Consider the following 21532-nt stretch of genomic DNA (forward strand, 5'->3'; position numbering starts at 1 on the left):
TATCGATTGGTTTACTTCAACAACTGCAATAAATAGGGTTCATTGCATGATGGAACTAATGGAACTAGATTTTTATGTTACACCTAATCTATATGCTGGTAGCATTGTGAGAACATTCTTGAAATAAGTGAGATCATCACATATACTTAAAATGATCACATATTAAAAGACAATTAAAAAAATGATACAATACGAATAAAGAGAATATAGTTAGATCACATATTTTCTAACTGATGAACTAGCTACTTTATCTGTCAATTATTGTTGTTGGTAATGTAAATGCAAAAAATTATGATACTACAATACTTTGAGCATTGTAGATATTATACAAAAGCACTACATATAATAATATAATCGAATTCCCACCACTGATTTTAGTAGTTAATTTGAAAACAAGGTCAATCACTGAGTATGTTATTGTTGTAAGGTCAAAACTAACATAACCCTTTTTTATATATAATTATAGTGTCCCCGCCAGTTTACGTGTATTTCGACGGGATACTTGCTACCTCCCACCAGGAAGAGGTACTCTCTCACTTTCACCCATGTGTACACCCACTTGGAGTTAAAAATCAATTTGAAAAGTCGGTCATGGCAATCGGCAAATTGGTCTTAAAGCATCTATAAAATTGGAGACTCTTTTGCCTTTAGTCTGTGTTGTCTCTTGCAAATGTATTACTTTGAGAGTTTAAATGTTGTAATAGCTTAAACTATACTAATACTGTAATAATTGGTCAAGTATATAACTTAAATCCTTACTTTAATGGGGTGAAAGCTGCAAGAAAACTCTAGATGAAGGCTCTTCTAAGTGTTTAATATTGAAATGTCCGAAACTTTCTGTTGGTTGGAAGAAAAGACATTATCTACAAATTTTTTTCTAAATTATTAGCATTAACAAAGCGTGAATCAGTATATAAGAATATTTTGGCACAACAAATATTACTTTATAACCAAAATATCTTGGTATTATAATAAGAATACTTGTGAAAGATAATAAAAATAACGAACAATCTGGAGATACAGCTACAATAATTCTTGAAAATAAATTAAGTTGCTTGAACTTGGGAAGAGTTTACAGAGAAAAATATATCATACTCATCTAATGCCTAAATGGATAGTCACCAAAAAGAATGGAATGTTACAAAAGGCAAACCATGAATACAACATTTTTTAAAGTTTGCTATTACTGAACCTTCTTTCATGTTAATATAAGTTTTCTAAAGCCCATAAAATTCCAGCATTTCTTCTTCAACAGGGTGTGTTTTGCCAACTATGACTAGGCAATGCAATGGAGCCCCAAAATCAATTGTCAGAAGTTGTTTCATTGAACCAGCAACCACCTTCTGGTCTTCACTCCCCAGCCGCGCAAAACCAACACAAATTGTATTTTCACCATATACTGCAAGTTCAAAACGTGAGATAGCAAATGAAATGTCAGTCAGAAAACCGGGGTTAAAACTCGAAGTAATATCAATTATACACAATGAATGTGTCATCTTTGCAAATTAAGCCAGGGTTAGAGGCACATTTGCATCCTACAGAGTCTAAACCTAAACCATGTCCATAAGTCCATTATCATACTGGCTGACTTCAGAGCGATATCTTCGATGTGCTTATAAAAATGGGAAAATCACTTGCAAGCTCTCAATCTTGTTAAGGGAACTTATCATATGGATGGTGTATAGGCATGTTAGGGCAAACAATTATACAAGCATTGTGGATATGATTGAACTGTAAATGAAATTTATTGACAAACCAAGCACAAACGTGGATCTTTACAAGGAAGCATGGAGATACTGCAGGTGCAGTTCTTAAAAGTTCTAAATCGAGTAAATCACATCTTTATCACAAGTAAAATCGCCAAAGTGAAGTACTGCAAACTTGGACGAACTATGAACTATGTGCAATAGGTTATTAATATTTAATAGTCACTTTTTCACCTTTAGGAAAAAGGCTATTACTAGTCAACTGCCAGAGCCAAGATAGCTTCTGTTGGAGGATTATCATTTTCTCAAGCAAAAGCATAAAACTCGTGAACGTACCAGATTCTCCACGGGCTTCTTCAACCTCTAGGAGCTGCTCTATTGCAGTGTTAACTGTCATAAACCTGGCTGGTTCATACTGCTTCTTCCCTCTGAGAACAAAATCGGGTCATGGACCATTTAATGAGTAAGTCATCTAAAAACAAATGGAAGTAATACACTAATACTGAAGTTTAACCTGCAAAGAGACTCAATGGTGGGTTCTTTCACTCGTATATCTGCAAATCAGAAGATGAAGACACCATTAAATGGAGATGACTGCTAAAAACGTAGGGCAATAAAAGATCAAACTCGCATCTTTTTGTAGCTCCATAAGTTATCAGCAAAGTTTTACAAAGGCATAACTAGAAACATCTAGTTTCAAGTAGAGTATCTCATTGTTGATACTACAGCAGTCTCCATGCTTGAGAACTGATCCCTCTCAAAACTAGTGCGTATGATGAGTGGAATGGTTCCAGTAGAAGCGAAAGATGAAAGGCCATCAATTAGAATTTTATTTTCAATATGGCATACATTTGGTAAAACAATACTTATAATGTCCTTAATTAGCTATACCCAAGGGGATGGTCTAGTGGTTGAGATATGGGAGTAACGAGATCTCATGTACTAATTCCAACTACGCAATTGTTGTGAGCCCATCTACTCCAATCTTGATAGGCAGGATTACGTTGATAACCTGTGTTTATGGGCTAAATAGGCTGCTCGGTGGTTTAGTCATCGGTGAATGCAAATTAACCCAGACCACGAAAGATCAAAAAGAAAAGAAAGTAGTTATATAGCTACTTACCCAACAAGCAGAGTGTGTGGAGTCCAAGCTTTCGGTTTTCTCTGATCTTCTCATAGAAACTATCAGGCCTCCAGGTCTCAGTGAAGAAAGGTATGGAAACTGTCTCTCCATAATGATAGAGCTGTAAGCCACACACTCCAACAGCATTCATTACTGATGCATTGTGTACCACCTTAACCTCCACACCCAACTTCTTAGCACGGACAACAAGATCAGTGTGGGTTGTGGCTCTGCGTTGAATATTGACATAAGACAGAGAGAAAAGGAAGTAGATAAGTGATAGAACATTCACAGGACAGCATGAAAAGAATCATGTCTGCTATTTTCACTTCTTTATTCAAATCAATAAGCTAAACAAAACGTCTGAAAATTTTCTCCGCTCAAGGAAGATTACCATTAAGCCTTCACCAACATATAACAACAAAGCTCGTTAAATCAAAAAACATGTATCAGTATGCAAGTCATCCCGTACATCTAAGTATCCTGGGATAGAGGCTCAACATAAAATTTACATGATTTCTCCTAGAAGAGATTTCGAATGCCAATTTCAATTTCAAAACACAAGGCATCACTAATATTGGAAGAGAAATGCGTTAACATGGTTAGAAGCAACACAATATTCTTTATTCCAAACAATCATCCAAAGATTGAAGGTTAAATTTACGAGATGACCATTAAACTATTGATAATTTACTTGGTCTTTCGTAACAAAGTTCAATGATTTGTAGCATAAAATCAAAACTTAAAGAAGCACCTACTACTATTCTCAGTTTTAGAGAATTCAGATGAATTATAACTTCAAAATTGGTACCAGTTACTCAAGAAGGGGAGTCATTCATAGCCTATCTACATTTTCACAAAAATTAACCACTGGAAAGTTAAACAAGATTGAAAAAAACAACAAGCATTGAACTAAAAAAGACTAAGTTCAAAAGCTCATACCAACTGAAAGTTGAATAAACAAAAGGGTTGATTCAAATAGATAAGCATATTCAAAATCTGGAACTAAATAAAAGGGGAAAAAGTAAAGAATACCCAAAAGGATCACCAACAACAAGAAAAGCCACGTCAGAAGATTGAGCTTCATTAAGGATATCATCAGCTTTTTCCTCCACCATTTCCCTATCTGCAATTGCAATTGATCTTCCATATAGATTTTCCTGAAAGAAGATCCAAACCTTATTATCAAAATCATATCTTTTTTAACAGCTAACGATTGGAACTGAAATTACAATAAAAATTGTATTAGTAGTAATTTGTCGAACCAGATTGGAAAGGCCATTGGGAGAAAGACCAAAAGAGAGAAGTGAAGTGTAAGCTTCCATATACACTTTGCTGCATTTTTTCACAGCTTCTAGACCTTTCAATGTTATGTCTTTTTCATCCCCTAGTCCTAATCCTATTATATACAGCATGATGATTTCTACTTGGCTTTTACTTCCAATGTCCCTATACTGAATTCAGTATGTTTGGAGTTTTTGTCAGTTGGAAGATGTAGAAGACGAATCTTAAACCCTACAAATTCCTTCATTAACATATTTTCATCCCAAATTAGTTTCGAGGAAAAGCTACATCAATAACGTCGATATGTCCGAGTGGTTAAGGAGACAGACTTGAAATCTGTTGGGCTTCGCCCGCGCAGGTTCGAACCCTGCTGTCGACGTCTTTTTACAAAATTTCCCTAAAATTCTTTTTTTTTCTTCTTTTGTTTGGACTTTGGGCTTCCCACCAAGTATCTGGGGGTTATTTGCTATATTTGTACAACCTTTTAACTTGTATCCTATTTTTAAAAATTATTAAATTGGTAGCTAGCTGACAAAAAATACGTAATAATATGACAATAATACCCCTGACAAAAGATATAAAACATGCATAAGGCAGTGATCCCATGATCTGCAACCTCATTTGTGAAAGATATCATTCATCACTCCATCCCTTGTCAAAGATCTCCTTCAACCCTCGTCAAAGATCTCCTCTCCTCTTAAGTTTTTCTTCTCAACAACTTCATCAAAAAACCATAAACTTGAACTAGATTCATCTTCAACTGATTGAGCTTCATGATATATGTTTCTACAATTATTTCGTCCTACTTTTTAAGTGTTGAACTTAAGAAACAAAATTTGAATTCAGTTCACACCTATTTATTTGTAATAATTTTATCCTAATTACAGTCATTTACAAATCATATTTACTTGTCCTCACTTACAGATCTTTAAAAAAAATTGAAAACTTCAAATTTAACACATTAAAATTATCGGAATATTCAAAAAGTATTTCTCAAAAATTCAGCCTAAAAATTCTGAAGACTCAAGGATATATAAGCTAAAACTTCATGTTGATATAGCATGAAGTGATTTCACATTGATATAGGCTCACAGGAACCTTCAGACTACATGAGTAGTGTTTTCCAGAAAACTTCAGCCTAAAAATTATGAAGCTTCAATGGTATGTAAGCTAAAACTTCATGTTGATATTGCATGAAGTTGTTTCACGTTAATATAAGGTCACAGGGACCTCCAGACTACATGAGTAGTGGTTTTCAGAAAACTTCAGTCTAAAAATTCTGAAGCTTCAAGGATATATAAGCAAAACCCTCATGCTGATATAGCATGAACTTGTTTCACGTTGATATAGGCTCACGTGAACCTTCAGACTACATGAATGGTGTTTTCCATAAAATTTCAATCTAAAAATTCTGAAATTTTAAGGATATATAAGCTAACTTCATGTTTTTATAGCATGAAGTTGTTTCATGTTGATATAGGCTGACAGGAAACTTCAGCCTAAATGGCTAGTGTTTTCCAAGAAAACTCCAGCCTAAAAATTCTGAAGCTTCAAGGATATATAAGTTAAAACTTCTTGCTAATATAGCATGAAGTTGTTTTCAAGCTGATATAGGCGAACACAAAACTTTAGCCTAAATGGCTAGTGTTTTCCAAGAAAACTTAAGCCTAAAAGGTCTGAAGCTTCAAAGATATGTATGTCTCTATGCTCGTTCGAGGACGAACGAATGTTTTAAGAGGGGGAGGATGTAACGACCTGGTCGGTCACTTAGAGAGTTAGAGCCCTGATCCCCTATTAACTGCCCCCCCCCCTTCCTCCGTATTTATTTCTGCTATTGTGATTTGCCGGGATGATTCGTTTTGAGTTTCGAAGTGTTTTGGTACACTTAAGACCCTAAATGGGAGCTTAAGCATTAGAATTTGGACCGTAGTTGGAACAGTGTGAAGACGGCCCTAGAATGAGATTTCGTCGATTCGGTTAGCTCCTTTGAGTGATTTTGGCTTAGGAGCGTATCCGGATTGTGTTTTGGAGGTTCGTAGCTCATTTAGGCTTGAAATGACGAAAGTTGAATTTTTTGAATTTTGGGCCGGTAGTGGAATTTGTGATATCGGGGTTGGAATCCGATTCCAAAAATTGGAGTAGGTCCGTAGTGTTGAATATGACTTGTGTGCAAAATTTGGGATCAATCAGACGTGGTTTGGTTGGTTTCAGCATCGGTTGTAGAATTTCGAAGTTTCAAGTTCATTAAGTTTGGATTGGAGGGTGATTCATGATTTTGGCGTTGTTGGGTGTGATTTGAGGGCTTGACTAAGTTCTTATAGTGTTTTAGGATTGGTTGGTATGTTTGCTTGAGGTCCTGGGGGCCTCGAGTGAGTTTCGGATGCTCAACGGGTCATTTTTTGACTTAAGAAGTTGGTAGATTTTTTATGATATTTCTGTTGCAAAAGATCCTTCTTCGCGATCGCGTGAGGAGGTTCGCGATCGCGTAGGTTTAGCTGAGGCGGAGGAAGTTTTGTTCATCATGTTCGCGGGCAGGAGTATGTGAACGAGTAGTAATGGTGGAGTGGTGCATCGCGAACGCGTGGGATATGCCGTGTCCGCGAAGAAGAGTGAGGCAGCAGTAGAGTAGAGTGCTACTCTTCGGGATCGCGTGAGGTCAACCGCAATCGCGTAGGTCTGCGCAGCGAGTGCATTGCGTTCGCGTGGGATGTTAAGCGTTCGCATAGTGTAAACTTGGGAGCCAGCTAAATTAATCTTCATGATCGCGAGGGTGTTTCCGTGATCACGATTAAGGAAATCACTGGGTAGATTTTTAAAGTTCAAAATGATGGTTTGAGTTTATAACTTCAAAATTTGAATGAGAGCTCGGTAGAAGGCGAAATTTAGATAGATTTTCGGAGGAAGTTTGTGGGTAATGATTCCTAACTCCTTTTTAATTATATCCCAATAATATAAACATGAATTCATCATTTAATTTCGGATTTGGGGTGAAAAATTGGGGGAAATTGATAAAAGTTCTTAGGCCGAATTTGAGATTTTGATCGAGATTTTGGTATCGGATTTGAGTGAATTTGGTATGGTTAAACTCGTAGGTGAATGGGTGTTCATAATTTGTGACTTTTACCCGATTTCAAGACGTGGGCCTAAGGAAGATTTTTGGGCGTTTTCCTATTTTCTCGCTTTAGCTTTAAATTCATTAGCTAAATTAGTTGTTTGTAGCTATATTTATGTTATGTAATTGATTTGATTAGATTTGGGCCACTCGGAGTTGGATACTCGTGGCAAGAGCGTGATATCAGATTTATTTTGAGCCTCGGTTCGAGGTAAGTTGCTTCCCTAACCTTGTGGAGGGAACTCCCCTTAAGATTTTGGTACTGATGTTATATGAATGTCGTGTATGTGAGGTAACGAGTGCATACACGTGCTAATTGTTGAAAAATCCTGTTTTCGTTAAGTAAATGTCTAAGTTTTCCTTTAATTGAGCAATACTAGTATATGTAGCCTCCTGTTTAGCGTAGGAAAGTATGTTTACGTGCCTTAACTGTCTTATCTGCTTTAACTGTCTACCTGGACTCTGTGTAGCATGTTTAGGGTAGAAATTGCTTGTCTCATTGATACGAACTTGAATAGAACTGTATATTTCTTGTTGAGACTGTTGTGTGTATTGATTGGGTTGTGTATTTATATTTGGGACTACGGAACGGTATTCCGGGAGATCCCTCTACATGTTTACTTTGGGACTACGAACGGTATTCTAGGAGATCCTCCTGCACATTTACGATTTGGACTACGGGGCGGTATCCCGGGAGATCCCCTGCTATTTTTCTCTGTGTACTTAGTTGTGATTTTTTCCTGTGATTTCATTTCATTGACTGTTAGCTTTTATCTTCACTGTCATATTTCATACCGTTTTGTCTTGTTATATATATATATATATATATATATATATATATATATATATATATATATATATATATATATATATATATATACTAATATGGCCCTGACCTGATCTCGTCACTACTCGATCGAGGTTAGGCTTGGCACTTACTAGGTACCGTTGTGGTGTGCTCATGCCTTTTCTTGCACATGTTTTTCGTGTGCAGATCCAGGTTCTTCTTCTCATCCATACTTCTAGTGAGGCGAGGCGATCTAGAGACTTCGAGGTATACCTGTCGCGTCAGCAGATCTAGAAGTCCCTCTCTATTCCTCCCTTAGTTACAGACTTCCTGTATTTTTCTTCGTTGTCAGACTTTCTGGAGATTAAACACTATGTACTTCTGTAGCGTGTGATTTCATGAAATTACGAATTTTGGGAGTGCTATGTTCAGTTCGAGAGGGTTACTATTGTGTATGTCAAGCGGCATTTTAAACTCCTTAATTATTTTTATCTATTAAATTGTTAGTTTCGTATCTTTATTTTATTTTCTCAAATTTTGTTAGGCTTACCTAGTCGTAGAGACTAGGTGCCATCACGACCGTTCATGGAGGGAGAACTTGGGTCGTGACACCCCCCCCCCCCCCCCTCGGATTTTTTTTTTTAAAATATATTTTCAGTTTTAGTTTTTTCATCTTTTGGTTTGCAGGTTCGCAATTTTACAAATTCCAAAGTTATGATTTCGGAAGTTTATGTGTTTGGAAGTTTACGGGTTTAGAAATTATAAAGTTTACGAGTTCGAAAGTTTGTGGTATCAAAAGTTTAGCGGTTCGGAAGTTTGTGAAATTTGTGGGTTCGGAAGGTTGTTGGTTCGAAAGTTTATTGCTTCATGTTTATTGTATCTAAATTATTTATGAATACTCTTGAGAAGTTATTTTTCTTAATTTGCGTACCAAACACCAAAAAATGAATAAAATTACTACTTGTTTTCCAAGAAAATATTTTCCGTTATACCAAACACATCCTACATATTTGTACATCTTCTGAGACATTTTTCTTCTATTTGATTCTTAATCTATTTTAACAATTTTGTAAGTCATATCTTTCACCTAGGGAGCGTGGTTTGAACAATTAATTTGTGTTAAAGAGGGGCAGCATAATATTTCAATGTGTGATTGACTTGCTAAGTGAATTGCAAGAGAAGCAGGTGGGAAAGGGAAGTTCTTTTGATCAAAGAGTCCATTTGTCTATTAACCAATTCAAAAAAGAAACATTCAATGCGATCTCAATTAGTACTCGGTTATGTTACGAGAAAATTGGATTACTAACTTGGAAAATAAGGCTGACTCCTCGCTACAACAAATTAAATTACAATGAGAATATAAAAATTCTTTTACACCCTTGGTGTATATAAGTTAGATCCAAAGAGAAAATGCAATACACACAACTGCTCTTTTTCATTGCATGCCTCAAAGGTTCTTCAAACAAACCATCTTTGGCTCTTTTACAACAGCTAGCAATTGGACAAAGCCGGTATTGAGATCACTGTATTACTCCATTTTGTTAATGATTACATGTAAGAACAAAATGCAAAAGGAAAAATTTGAACTGACAAAAGGTAGAGAGAGGAGAAGGAGAATTGAATTTTACATAAATTTAGTCAATATATCCAGGTCAAAATGACAAGGTCTTCTAGACAATAAACAAGCTGTGGCATCCATGGTGAATGTTCTTGCACTTAATCGTCGTCCTTAAATTCCCTGTCCAAGAGAAAATGGCACTCTCGATATTAGTTTCTCTAAGACTGAGTTCTTAGTTCTCCTTATCATACAATATTTGAACAGAAGTCGCATTAGTTATAAGTTTTTTTTTTTCTTTTTTTTTTTTTTGTGTGTGTGTGTGTGTTAAAGAGGTGTAAAGAAATGTCACTCACCTGCGATCAAGGTACCGAGGCTGAATGCCACTGCCTTGACATGTTGTGCAAGTCAAACCACCAGCGCCATCGCAGTTGATGCACCGAGAGACTTCTGTCTCACCCCCTCCAAGCTCCACTGTCACACTGCCAGTACCCAAGCAAAATCTGCATTTCTCTGCAGTATAAACCCTTTCCTCTTAAGTATTAGCTCTAAATCAGTCCACAAAATTGATGTTAGCCTCTAAAGATTAGCTGGATCAACAGCCATTGGTCAGAAAATCTACTGAAGTGAGTTTTTGAATAATCGAACCTCACTAAGATCTTATGGTTCAATTAATCAATTCCCCTCTCTTCTTCCGTGCTGCATTGCCTATACACCTTAATTGATGGCACATAACGCCCAAGAGTCACTTTGATGTTTCAGATTGCAATTATCAAGATTAATCTACGAGCAAATTTTAAGGAAATATAAATCACCATTCTCTGTCACTCTCTTCCATAACGAACAACTCCGGAGCAGATTCCACTACCTTATGGTCAGCACTAAAACACTTCACAATTACAATGATGTCATTCATGGAGGGAAATTCAAGTTTAGCCAGAATGAAGTAACAATAAATACAAAAGCATTAGATCAGAGCCACAGATATCCTAGACGCTCATCGAGTAATTGGCCGTTCGTGTAGGCAGCTTAATTCGGGAACTACTTAAAGGAACTAGATATATGCTTGGGAGTTGAAGGGATGAGCATCGCCCTCCAACGACATCTCTGAAATGTCATACGAGTTATATGATTAAAAAATAAAATACTAAATACATACTATAAGCCCTTTGGAAAGCTTTATAAGAAATGCACAATTTGCCCTATCGAATTGTCTGCGATTTTGATCAACAAGTCATACATAATAATTCAAAGATATACAAACTTTTCAGTCAGCCAGCAGAAGATCTATGGAAGCATTTGAAATGTGGTTTAGTTTAGTGTCTTTGCTTGGACTTCCATATGTTCTGATCATTGATACACGCAACAACATAATTAGGATAAGAGCTGAGGAAAGCTCAAAGCGAAATCTAAATTCTCTTGGGAATTAACATGACTAGATCTATAGCAAATGGAAGCCCCATTGTTATGGGAAAATAATAAGTTATATCTGAATATTGAATACACAAATGAACCATTTTTGAGTTCCCCAAGACCTATAAGACATAATAGAGCGGGAAAACAAGGATGGTGAATATGTTTTTAGTCGCCAAAAACCATCAGAAAAGTACAATAGTATTCTTATCTAAAGGCATGAATCAGAGTTCATTTTATAAGGGAATCAGAACATTTACTTATTACTTTTATCTTTAGGACATTGAAAATTTTGCCCTTATTCTATAGAAGATGTTTTCCCACGTCTCATTTCAAAATGGCGAATGATTACCTGGAAAAACTACATTTTACAGGTATAAAATCAGCAATACAACCACACAAATTTTTTTCTCCTTGTATTAAACCAATGCACTCTTTCAATAACAAGAAATTACTAGTTTTCACAATTTATCGTAAGCTTGAGAAAAGAAACTAAATTTCCAAGCATTTGGGGGTGAACAGTGAACTCTCTCTTAATTTAATAGCCTCAATTTATTTTATGTATAGAAAAAAAACACTTTGCACCTCCAGACGAGTTCTGCTGCTCCTTGAACAGCCTTTCAGCTCAAATTTATTGAAGAGTGCTACCAATGAATAATGTAGTAATCACATTTTTAAGTACATATGTAGTCTGTAGTCATAACGTTATCCTTCTAGGGTCATTGGTGCTAATAGATTTGAAAATTTCAAGATATAGGAGAATGAGAAACTCTAGCTCCGGAAAAACTTACGTGCACCGCTGCCACTGCAGGGGAAACAGGGCTGTGTATTGTCTCGTTTGGCCTGCAAAATGTACACTTATCAACTACTAAACACTGGGCCAGAGCTAGAAGGCAACATACAGGTTCGGCCAAACGCCAAACCCAGTAGGTTTCTCCTAAATCTTGTATTTGTATTATGAAATTCACTAAATATGTGCAAAGTTTAAATTTAAAATCCAATTATTAGTACTTGAAGTCACTATTGTAGAATTCAGAACCTCTGATTAAACAGAGAATATATCAAATTTCAGCTGAAAGAGTCATGAAATAAATAAACAAAAGTCATTCATTTCTCTTTGATTGCTTAAGTGGCATATAGTTAATGTCATTGCAACAAGCAAGAATGGTACAACTTTTTATCCAAAGGGTATATTATCATGAAAATAAATTAAAAAAAACTTACAGCATTATCGATTTGGGTCTCATAAAAAACTGGAATTCCAATTCCAATAGCAACACTGACTACCCCAACCGTAATTGCAATAACCTGCCAAGTACATTATTACCAACACAAAAAATATGATCAAAACCAAAATTAAGAGATAATTATGTAAGAAAAGCACAAAAAAGGGAAATTTGATAAAGAAGAGAACCGTGTTTTGATCAAGATCCACAGCTCTAACACATGGGTAAGAATGTGGTGAACGATGTGTTTGATGAAATTTCTGAGAGAAAGTAGAAGAAGAAGAAGAAGGGAGCTTAAGAGGGCAGCTAATAAATGGAGATTTAAAGCGGGAAAGTGAAGGTGCTGTTAACATTTCCCCTTTTCTATTCTATATTTCAGTTATGGCTTTGGTTTTGCTTCTTTGGTTGGCTATGGCTTTTTGCTATTCAGAAAACGAAGACAGTTCATTTGGATTGTGAACTGACACGAAGTGTTTTCTTTAGCTATCCATTTTGGCCTTTGGATTGTGTGGGGTCACATTTCATATTTACCAGTCAGTAGTTCATTGTTGTTTTCTTCTTCTTTTTCTTTTGTTTTTGTTAATGGGTGAACCTTAATGTTAAGTGCACATATAGCCATTTTTAGGGATGCTATTTAGAGATTAGCCAGTATTAATTTGTCTTGAAATTTTAAACTGAAAATCTCAACTTCAGGACACTTTTATCCCTAAAAATTTAAAATTCAGGACATACTGACTAATTCATAAATAACAGCTCTTTAAAGTAGCTACTTGGTGTCATTTGTACAATGTTAAGGTCTCAAGTGTTCTGGGTATTACTAGTTACGAACTGAGGCCACTCCACAAAAAAAGAATTTACTTAAATAGCCTTTCACTCGACCACTTAAACTAAAAATAGTCGATGAATATATAATTCATATATAATATATATTTATAATCATATATAATGTGTATACTAATTAGAAAAATAAAAAGTAAATTCGTTCGGCTATTTTTGTAAAGAATGTGTCCCAACAGTAGGATACGGCTCAAGAGAAAATGGTTCATCTTGTGACCTGGAGCTGGATGTCTAGAAGGAGAACTTGCTCTACCCTATAAACAATTTTTTTATATTGGTTTTAAGTTTGGTGTGATATTTAGGGTGAACTTATAAACACCATGACATTTTATCAATTATCTATAATTTTTACTAGCATAAATTCCGAATAAGTAAGTTTATCAAGATTTAGATAGATGTGAAAAATATGTCAGCACTAAATGAGCGTTTGGACATAAGAATTATAAAATTTCGAAAAAGGTGGGAAAAAAATCCAAGTGAAAATGGTATTTGAAAATTTGAGTTGTGTTTGGACATGAATATAATTTTGGGTTGTTTATGAATATTTGTGAGTAATCTTAGTGAAAATTTTGAAAAATAACTTTTTGGAGTTTTTAAAATTTTCGAAAAAATCCAAAATTTATCTTCAAGTGAAAATTGAAAATTTTATGGCCAAACACTGATTTTGAAAAAAAGTGAAAAAAATTCGGAAAAAAAATTTCATGGCCAAACTAGCTCTTAAAATTTGAATCATGATTTTTTTTATGATTTTTATTTATTGATGTTAGGCCATATCTTGAGTGTCATACTAGGGATGTCAAACACTTACGGCAAGAATCAAGGGAGATTTTGTTATTGCATAGTTCAAGTTAGAGGTGTTAATCGGGTCGGGCTGACCCGCTAACAACTCGGTTCAACCTGGGTCAGTTCGGTCCAGCCCGTTACTGTGCATATGTTTGCGGGTTGGGACGGGTTGGACGGGGGGCGGGCTAGTAACGTTAAGTTTTCGCCAAAGGGGTACCCGAACCCGTCACAACCCGTTAAGCCCTTAACGGGTTCTTAACGGGCCTCAGCCCGCGACAGCCCGCTAAATCGCCTAATTTTTTATTTTATTTTTAAATTAAATCTGAACGTTGCCAACGGTCAAATTTCAAAAATGACCGTTGGCCAACGACCAAATCTGTCAAAAATAGCCAAAGTTTGGTATTTTATTTATATTTTAGCCCCCCCCCCCTTTATAATTTGTAAATTGCAATTGAATCCTTTTAAAAAACTATAAATACTCCCTTTCTTTTTCATTATTCCTCACAATTATCTCTCAATTCTCTCTAATTATCTCTCAATTCTCTCTTGATAATATTCTCAATTGCTCATTATTTCAAGCTTTCAAGTTTCAACTTACAAGTTTCATACTTTCATTACAAAAGTATTATTATCATAAATTTCTAATTCAATTATTCAAGTGAAGTGTGACATTAATTATCAAGTTATCAAATATCAATTGAAGATTTGAAGTTTGAGTTTCTACTTTCTCTAATTGGTGCTATTTTAAACCCTACTATCAAAATGATAAAGTGTCGCCAATTAATCAGTGCTTTATATACTTATATGGATATTGGACCAACTGAAACTCCTGATACTGAGACTTGTATTTCTGATCTGCACAAACATTTACAAATTTTGTATAATTATTATGCTAACATTGTTGATGCTTCTACGGTTGTAGATGCAAATATTCCTTCAAGTAATACTTCAACATCTGGAACAAATTTGGAAGATGATGATAATGTTCAAGATTATTTGATTTGGTCTACAGTAGGAGAGCATCAACAAACTAGTAGCCGGAATATTGATGAACTCCAATTCTACTTGCAAAAGTCACCGGATCCCCTCACAAAGGATTTTTTACCTCTGAGTTGGTGGAGGAGCAACACAAATCAGTTTTCTGTTCTTTCGGCCATGACTCGAGACGTTCTAAATGTGCCTATTTCAACAGTCGCATCAGAGAGCGCATTTAGCCAAGCAAGACAGCAACTAGGAGATACCCGTCATTCATTGGGCAGCAACGCTTTGGAAGTTCTAGTGTGCTTCAGAGATTGGATTAGATCAGAATGGCGAAATCAAGGGCGCGACGAGGTAGATGAAGAGGAAGACCAAGAAATTGGAGATATAATGGTTTATGGTACCGATTATAATGCCGGAAACCAAGCACCTCACATTGACATGGAAGAGCTTACAAAGATGATGCAAAACATTTGATTTACTATTACTTCTTTTTTTTTTAACAATTGTTGTAAACTTTTAATTTGCAAGTTCAAATATTTAAAAAATCAAAAAAGAACTTGCAAATTAATTAGAAGTACTATATATTATTCAATAAAAATATCAAAGTTACTTAAATATTATGAATTTTTTATATTGCATAATGTCTTATACTCTTATTCAATATTTTTTATATAGACTTATGTATTTATGTTAATATGTTTTATGTTTTAGACTTTTAGATTGTTCTTTTAATTCTAACCCTTAAAAGTTCAATTCTAATCTTTAATTTTAACCTTTAAAAGTTTGAAAATACTTAAGTACTTAACTATCAATAAGATTGAAAAAGAAAAATATAAGATAGTTAAAAAAAAAAAGCCTGACCCGCCCGAACCCGTACGGGCCCTATAGAACCCGAAAAATCCCAGCCTGTTAACTTCAGCCCGCTAACAACCCGCCCGTAACCCTAACGGGCTGACCATTTTTGTGTCCAGCCCATCCCAGCCCGCCCGATAAACACCTATAGTTGAAGTTGGAGCAAAGTGCCATCAGACGTTCAACATGTAATCTCACGATCGGGCTCAACTCATTAATAACAATGAATTGAGAGGTAATTCTTGGAGATTTTTACATGCTTGATCCCTTTTTAAAAATTATTATCATAAATGATAGTAGACTTTGTTTATTCCAAAAATAACATTTTTTTTTTTTACTTTTTTAGCACTTTCATTTTGATAACTCTATTAACTAAGGGATCCCTCTACATTAATATACTTTTTACTACATTTCCTTTTCCCTTACTCTTCTATAACTTCTTTTTTTCTTCCATAAATAACACTTACCCAAATATATCAAAGATTCTGAAAGAAGAATATCTCAAAAATAATTCTCTCTACACAATGAGAATTTTAGTATTTCTTACTTTTTTGAGTTTTAAACTTTTCTCTGTACAATTTTATTTTTAACTTTTTTCTGTACAATTTTATTTTAACTAAAAATATACATTTAACATATTTCAAGTATATTATATTGTGATAATTTACGATGTAAATATTCCATCAATATGTCATATATATATATATATATATCACATATATAACTTATATATACATCATACTACATTATTATATTGATATTATTCAAAGTATATTGCTAGCATATACCGTACATAAAATTTAATCTAAAATATTAGTATGCCACTAATATGTATATAGAAGAAAAAAATATGCTACATATACTATTTATATACGGATAATTTGTACAAATATGCATGTTATATTAGTTCAAAATATAAATGGCATATTTATAAAATCTCTTTAAATATAAATAAGTGTATAAATAACATATGCATATATACATAATTTTTCCTAAAAAAAAACACATGATTTATAATATACCATAAACATACATTATATTTTTTTTTTCACGAAATATATGTATTTTATTCCATTGGAATATACAAATATATAATCTTGCTAGGATTAAGTTGAATAAAAAGGTCTATGTGTAAAAAGGGAAAAAATTATTATGGAATGGATCGATGATATATAATTAAATATAAAGACATATATAAACAACATATGCATATATATATATATATATATATGAATATATGAATTTTCCTAAAACAAATATATGATTTATAATGTATAAACACCACAAACATACATTATAATTTTTTCGTAAATATATGTATTTTATTTGTTAGAATATAAAGATGTATAATTTGCTACATTACATTATATAAAAAGGTCCATGTATGGAAAGGAAAAATCTGTTATGGAATGGATTGGTTTCTAAAGAAAATATAAAACATGGTATGGAATGAAGAGAAAAAATAGGGAAATATATTAAATACTAGGACTGCCTTTTTAAACAACTTGATTATTACTGATTTGAATTGAATTAAATCTGCTATATATATAAATATTATACTGCCATATTTGTTAATCATTAATTAATGTTAATCTTTTGTATTATATTTTTAATAGTGTGCTATTAATGAAAGTAGCTCGAATTCTTGTGACTTTATACATTTTGAATTTATGCATTTGTTGATATTGACGGTAACGCTAAGGTAACTAATTACGATTGATTCGTATATGCACAGACATAATACAAATGAAGTTGAACATTAAATTATGAAAGGGATTGGCTGGTCACTTGTTGCAATCAATAACATAGTTGCTTTAGATAATGGAATGTTAATCATCAATAATTAAAACAATCTGACTAATTAAATTCAAATCACACGATCTTTTCCTAATTATTTCCACTACATTCGTGTTAAATTCAATAAAAATAAGCTCGACTATTTGATATTTTTGCAGGAGGAACATGTTTTACACCGAATCCCAGTCTTCTTTTGTTCCATTTTTCTTAATTTTCGATTGTGAAAAGATGAGCTAAAGGAGCTTTTCTCAATAAAATAAAATCTAATTATTGCAGCTTTATTCTTTTGACGGAGGGTGTACAAAATATGGAGGGAGGACGGAGAAGAATATTTATGTAAATCTGACAAAATTAATATTGTACCCCCTCCTGTCCATAATAAATGATCCTTTGGCTTTTTTATTTTAATTTAAAATAATTTTTTTATATAATCAAGAAGGAATTAATTTAATTTTTCTAAAATTTACCCTTATTTACATATCTCAAATTCCCATTGTCTCAAGGTAATATTAATTAATGAGAATTTAGTGAATACATTTTTTTTCTCTAAGAGTTCGTATTTTCTTAAAGAATGTGCCAAAGACCAAAAAATCAATTATTATGGATCGAAGGGTATATTTGTTTGTATTTTGCAGGAAAGATTCTTCATAATAAAGAGAGAATGTGTTAGCATGATTAAGTGAAGAAAGAAAACAAGGCATACAGTCTTTATTAAAGTTCTATTTAGATGTCACCTAATATCTACAGAAATCAGATGAGGATTAATGACACATAAATGATCCCCTACCCCAAAGTACAGTGAGGCCAAATTTGGTTGCATGTATAATACTCTGCATAAACTTCAGCATCAGTATATTTGGTAGAAAAAACTATATTTGCATAAATTTCAGCATTACGATACATTGTTTTGTACTCCCTCCGACATACATTAATTGATTTTTTTTATTGTTTTCACATTTATTAAGAAATCTACCTTTTAGCATTAATCAATAAAATTGACCATATTAGTCTTAATTTATTTGTTGAAAATATAACAGATATTCCTGGACTCTTTACTCCCAGGACAACTTTGGAAAAAAAAAAGAGTTAATTTCTTCTTGATATATGACAAAATCAAATATTGTGAACACAAGAAAAGGCAAGATATGACAAAATCAAATATTGTAAACACAAGAAAAGGCCAAAAATCCAATTAAAACAGACCGGAAGGAGTATTATACTTGTTTTTTTTTGAACGACGAAGTATATATTAATAGTTAAGTAGTTGTATTACATATCGGTGGTGCCTCCGGAGTGGCACCCAAAACACCTGAGCCAGGAGGCCTGCTAGTCATATTACAAAAACTATTAATGTCCCAAGCTCGGCTAGATTGTTTAGAACATTGGAAGATACTAGCCTAGTAATAGTTGTCCCGGATTTGTCTTCCTGGAACAACTTCCAACAAATATTTGGTGGATGGAGCATTATTGATAGGGGGTATTGCTTGGTTGCTTCTTTCGCCAAAAAGTGTGCGAGTCTGTTCCCTTCGCAAAAATTATGTCTGATCATTAACAATCTGCACTCATTAATAAGGTTAGAGTATAGAGAACAGTTATTACAGAAAAGTAATTGTGGTATTTCAGTAGCATCAGTTTCAATCTCTAAGTTGTTAAAATTATTATTTTTTGCTAAAAGAAGACCATTTTTAGCGCAATGAGTTCTATGTATATAGGGGTGTAGCCATAAGCGGGCATTTTATAGCCCATGATCTAGTTACTGGATTTATCCCGGAATATTCCATCGATTTCTCCTTTGCTATAGGGAAAGAAAAAGATCTGCCTTTTGCGGGAAGAATCGCTCGAAAGCACGGGATCGGCCTTTGAAAGACCCATTAATGTTGAGTATTAGGTCAGTTGACAATGGGGGGATCCATTTTACTGTTATTGGTGTTGTGTTTATGTTATTGGTCGGAGATAAAGCGGTGTATTTGTATTCCATACAACGCATCATTACAAGGTTTAGGGCAAGAAGCTTACATAAGTTATTGAAATGGTTATTATTTTTGTTAAGCCATAGGTGCTAGATGGCAAAAGGGAAGAATTCATTCCAAGTGACGTTTAGGTGGTCCACATTAATGGTCCACTCTTTGAGCTTCATAAGCCAGTGGTCTGATTAAAATTCGGAGTTTGGTTTTGTGGGCTTACTTCCTCGTAAAAGCCCTTGCCTATCGGGCATTCGAAGAGAATGCGAGTTAGAGAATCGTTAGCTCCTTTACAAATTGATCATACATGGTCGATATTTAAGCCTATGTGATATATATAAGCATTTTTGGGAAGACGATTATGAAAGCATCACCATAAGTAAAATTTTATTTTGTTAAGATTATTTAACTTCCAGATCCATTGGAATCTGTAGTTAATGTTGCTTTGTGAGGAGATGAGTTTATAGGCTGTTTTGGTGATAAAGGAGCCATTTGACGTGAGAGCCCAGAAAGGGATATCTTTTGCATCCTGTAATTCTGATATCTTAATAAAGATGATTTTTTGGGTGATGTGAAGAGGGAGATCAAAGGACAATTTAGATTATTCCTATTCATTATTTTCCCATAGATCTTTGATTTTGAGAATGGAGTCCTGTTGGGTTAGAGGTCCTTGGACAAGGGAGCTGAGTTATAGGATGTTGGGAATCCAAGCTGATGACCAACAATTAATATTTTCTGGTCCGATTATCCATGAAAGGCCCCTTGAGTAGTACTTCCATCATGTTAGGAGGTTAGACCAGATGAAGGAATGAGATGTGGGGTTCCTTTTAGGACTATATTTATTGATTATAGTGGTGGTTCATATAGAGGTAGGATTGGTGAAAAGGCGCCAAGACATACTGGAGAGTAGAGCTAGGTTTTTGTCTTTTGCTTTTTTTTATACGTAGACCCCGTCTCGCTTAGATTGAGTAACAATATCCCAATTAACATAGTGAATTTTCTTCCTGGTTGTTGTAGGACCCCATATGAAGTCACGCTGGATCTTGTCGATTTTTTTTTAAGGATGGAGGAGGGGAGAAGGATATATTGCTTGGAGTGGTTTTGAATAAAATTGAGAATGTATTTGGCTAGTGTAGTTCTACCGGCAATGGATAGAAAGTTTATTTTTCATCCACCTAATCTGGAATTCATGTTGTCAATGATGTACTGGAGGTCATTAGCTTTTGGTTTATGCGGGAGGATTGGGAATCCTAGGTATTTTCCAAAGATATGACTACTATTAATATTGAAAATATTAGCAAGACGGTTTCGGGTAAAGGAGTCGCGATTTTTTGAGAAGATTATTTTGAATTTCCTAGAGTTTATTTTTTGACCCGAAAATTGGCTAAAGAATGCCAGACAACGGTTTATGGTCTAGACTATTTTAACATTTGCATTTGCTGATAGTGTGAGGTCGTCTACCTAAAAAAGGTGAGAGAGGGGTGGCCCTGATTGACTGAGTTGAATGGGGTCCCATTGGCCAATATTGACCTGGTGGCAAATGTATTTGGAGAGGAGTTCCATACATAGTATGAATAGGTAAGGACACATTGGATCTTCTTGTCTAATACCTCTTGTTGGCCTAAAAAACTCCGTTCTAAAGCCATTTACTAGGATTGCGATTCTGGTAAGTGCTGACACAACTCATGATGAGATTGGTTATGCGCGGTGGGAATGGGAAAAAAAGAAGGGCTCGGTAGATAAAGGACCATTCTAGTCTATCGAAAGCTTTTTCGAGGTCAATTTTTAAGAGCAGCTTACCCCGTTGCCCCTTCATTATTCGGAAATGGTTCATGATTTCCTGGATAATAATGGCATTGTCACTAGTGCGTCTTCTTTTTAGGAAGCTAGATTGGTAGGGGCTGATAAGCTTATCCAGAAAAGGTTTCACCCTATTGACAATGATTTTAGTGATTACCTTGTAGATGATATTATATTGACCTATAGATCTAAAGTTATTGAGGTTATTGGCATTTGAAAATTTAGGAATTAGGCAAATGTGGGTCATGTTTAGGTTTTCAGGAATAATGAGGGTGTTGAAAACTTCGTGACAGTAGGATATGATCGAGTCTTTAA

At 34.4% G+C, this 21532-nt stretch overlaps 2 protein-coding genes and 1 non-coding gene across 3 annotated transcripts; 1 reads left to right on the top strand and 2 right to left on the bottom strand.

The window, feature by feature from the left end:
- Window positions 1-1018: 1018 nt before the first annotated feature.
- Window positions 1019-4316, bottom strand: LOC104231683 (probable diphthine methyl ester synthase). The gene is made up of 6 exons (XM_009784719.2): window positions 4095-4316; window positions 3865-3989; window positions 2830-3059; window positions 2221-2260; window positions 2043-2134; window positions 1019-1399 (listed from the first exon to the last, which is right to left on the bottom strand). The coding sequence occupies exons 1-6, from the start codon at window positions 4242-4244 to the stop codon at window positions 1218-1220; spliced, it is 819 nt and encodes a 272-aa protein (XP_009783021.1). The 5' UTR covers window positions 4245-4316; the 3' UTR covers window positions 1019-1217.
- A 94-nt stretch (window positions 4317-4410) lies between these two features.
- On the top strand, window positions 4411-4492 carry TRNAS-UGA (transfer RNA serine (anticodon UGA)). The gene has a single exon. It is a non-coding gene; the product is annotated as a tRNA-Ser (tRNA).
- Window positions 4493-9428: 4936 nt separating this feature from the next.
- LOC104231684 (protein SPA, chloroplastic) lies at window positions 9429-12678 on the bottom strand. Its single transcript, XM_009784720.2, has 5 exons — window positions 12395-12678; window positions 12205-12288; window positions 11772-11823; window positions 9924-10080; window positions 9429-9750 (listed from the first exon to the last, which is right to left on the bottom strand). Exons 1-5 carry the CDS (start codon window positions 12557-12559, stop codon window positions 9729-9731), a joined length of 480 nt encoding a protein of 159 aa, XP_009783022.1. The 5' UTR covers window positions 12560-12678; the 3' UTR covers window positions 9429-9728.
- Window positions 12679-21532: the final 8854 nt, after the last annotated feature.

The sequence above is a fragment of the Nicotiana sylvestris genome, chromosome 4 (genome assembly GCF_000393655.2).
Source record: "Nicotiana sylvestris chromosome 4, ASM39365v2, whole genome shotgun sequence".
Taxonomy (NCBI): domain Eukaryota; kingdom Viridiplantae; phylum Streptophyta; class Magnoliopsida; order Solanales; family Solanaceae; genus Nicotiana; species Nicotiana sylvestris.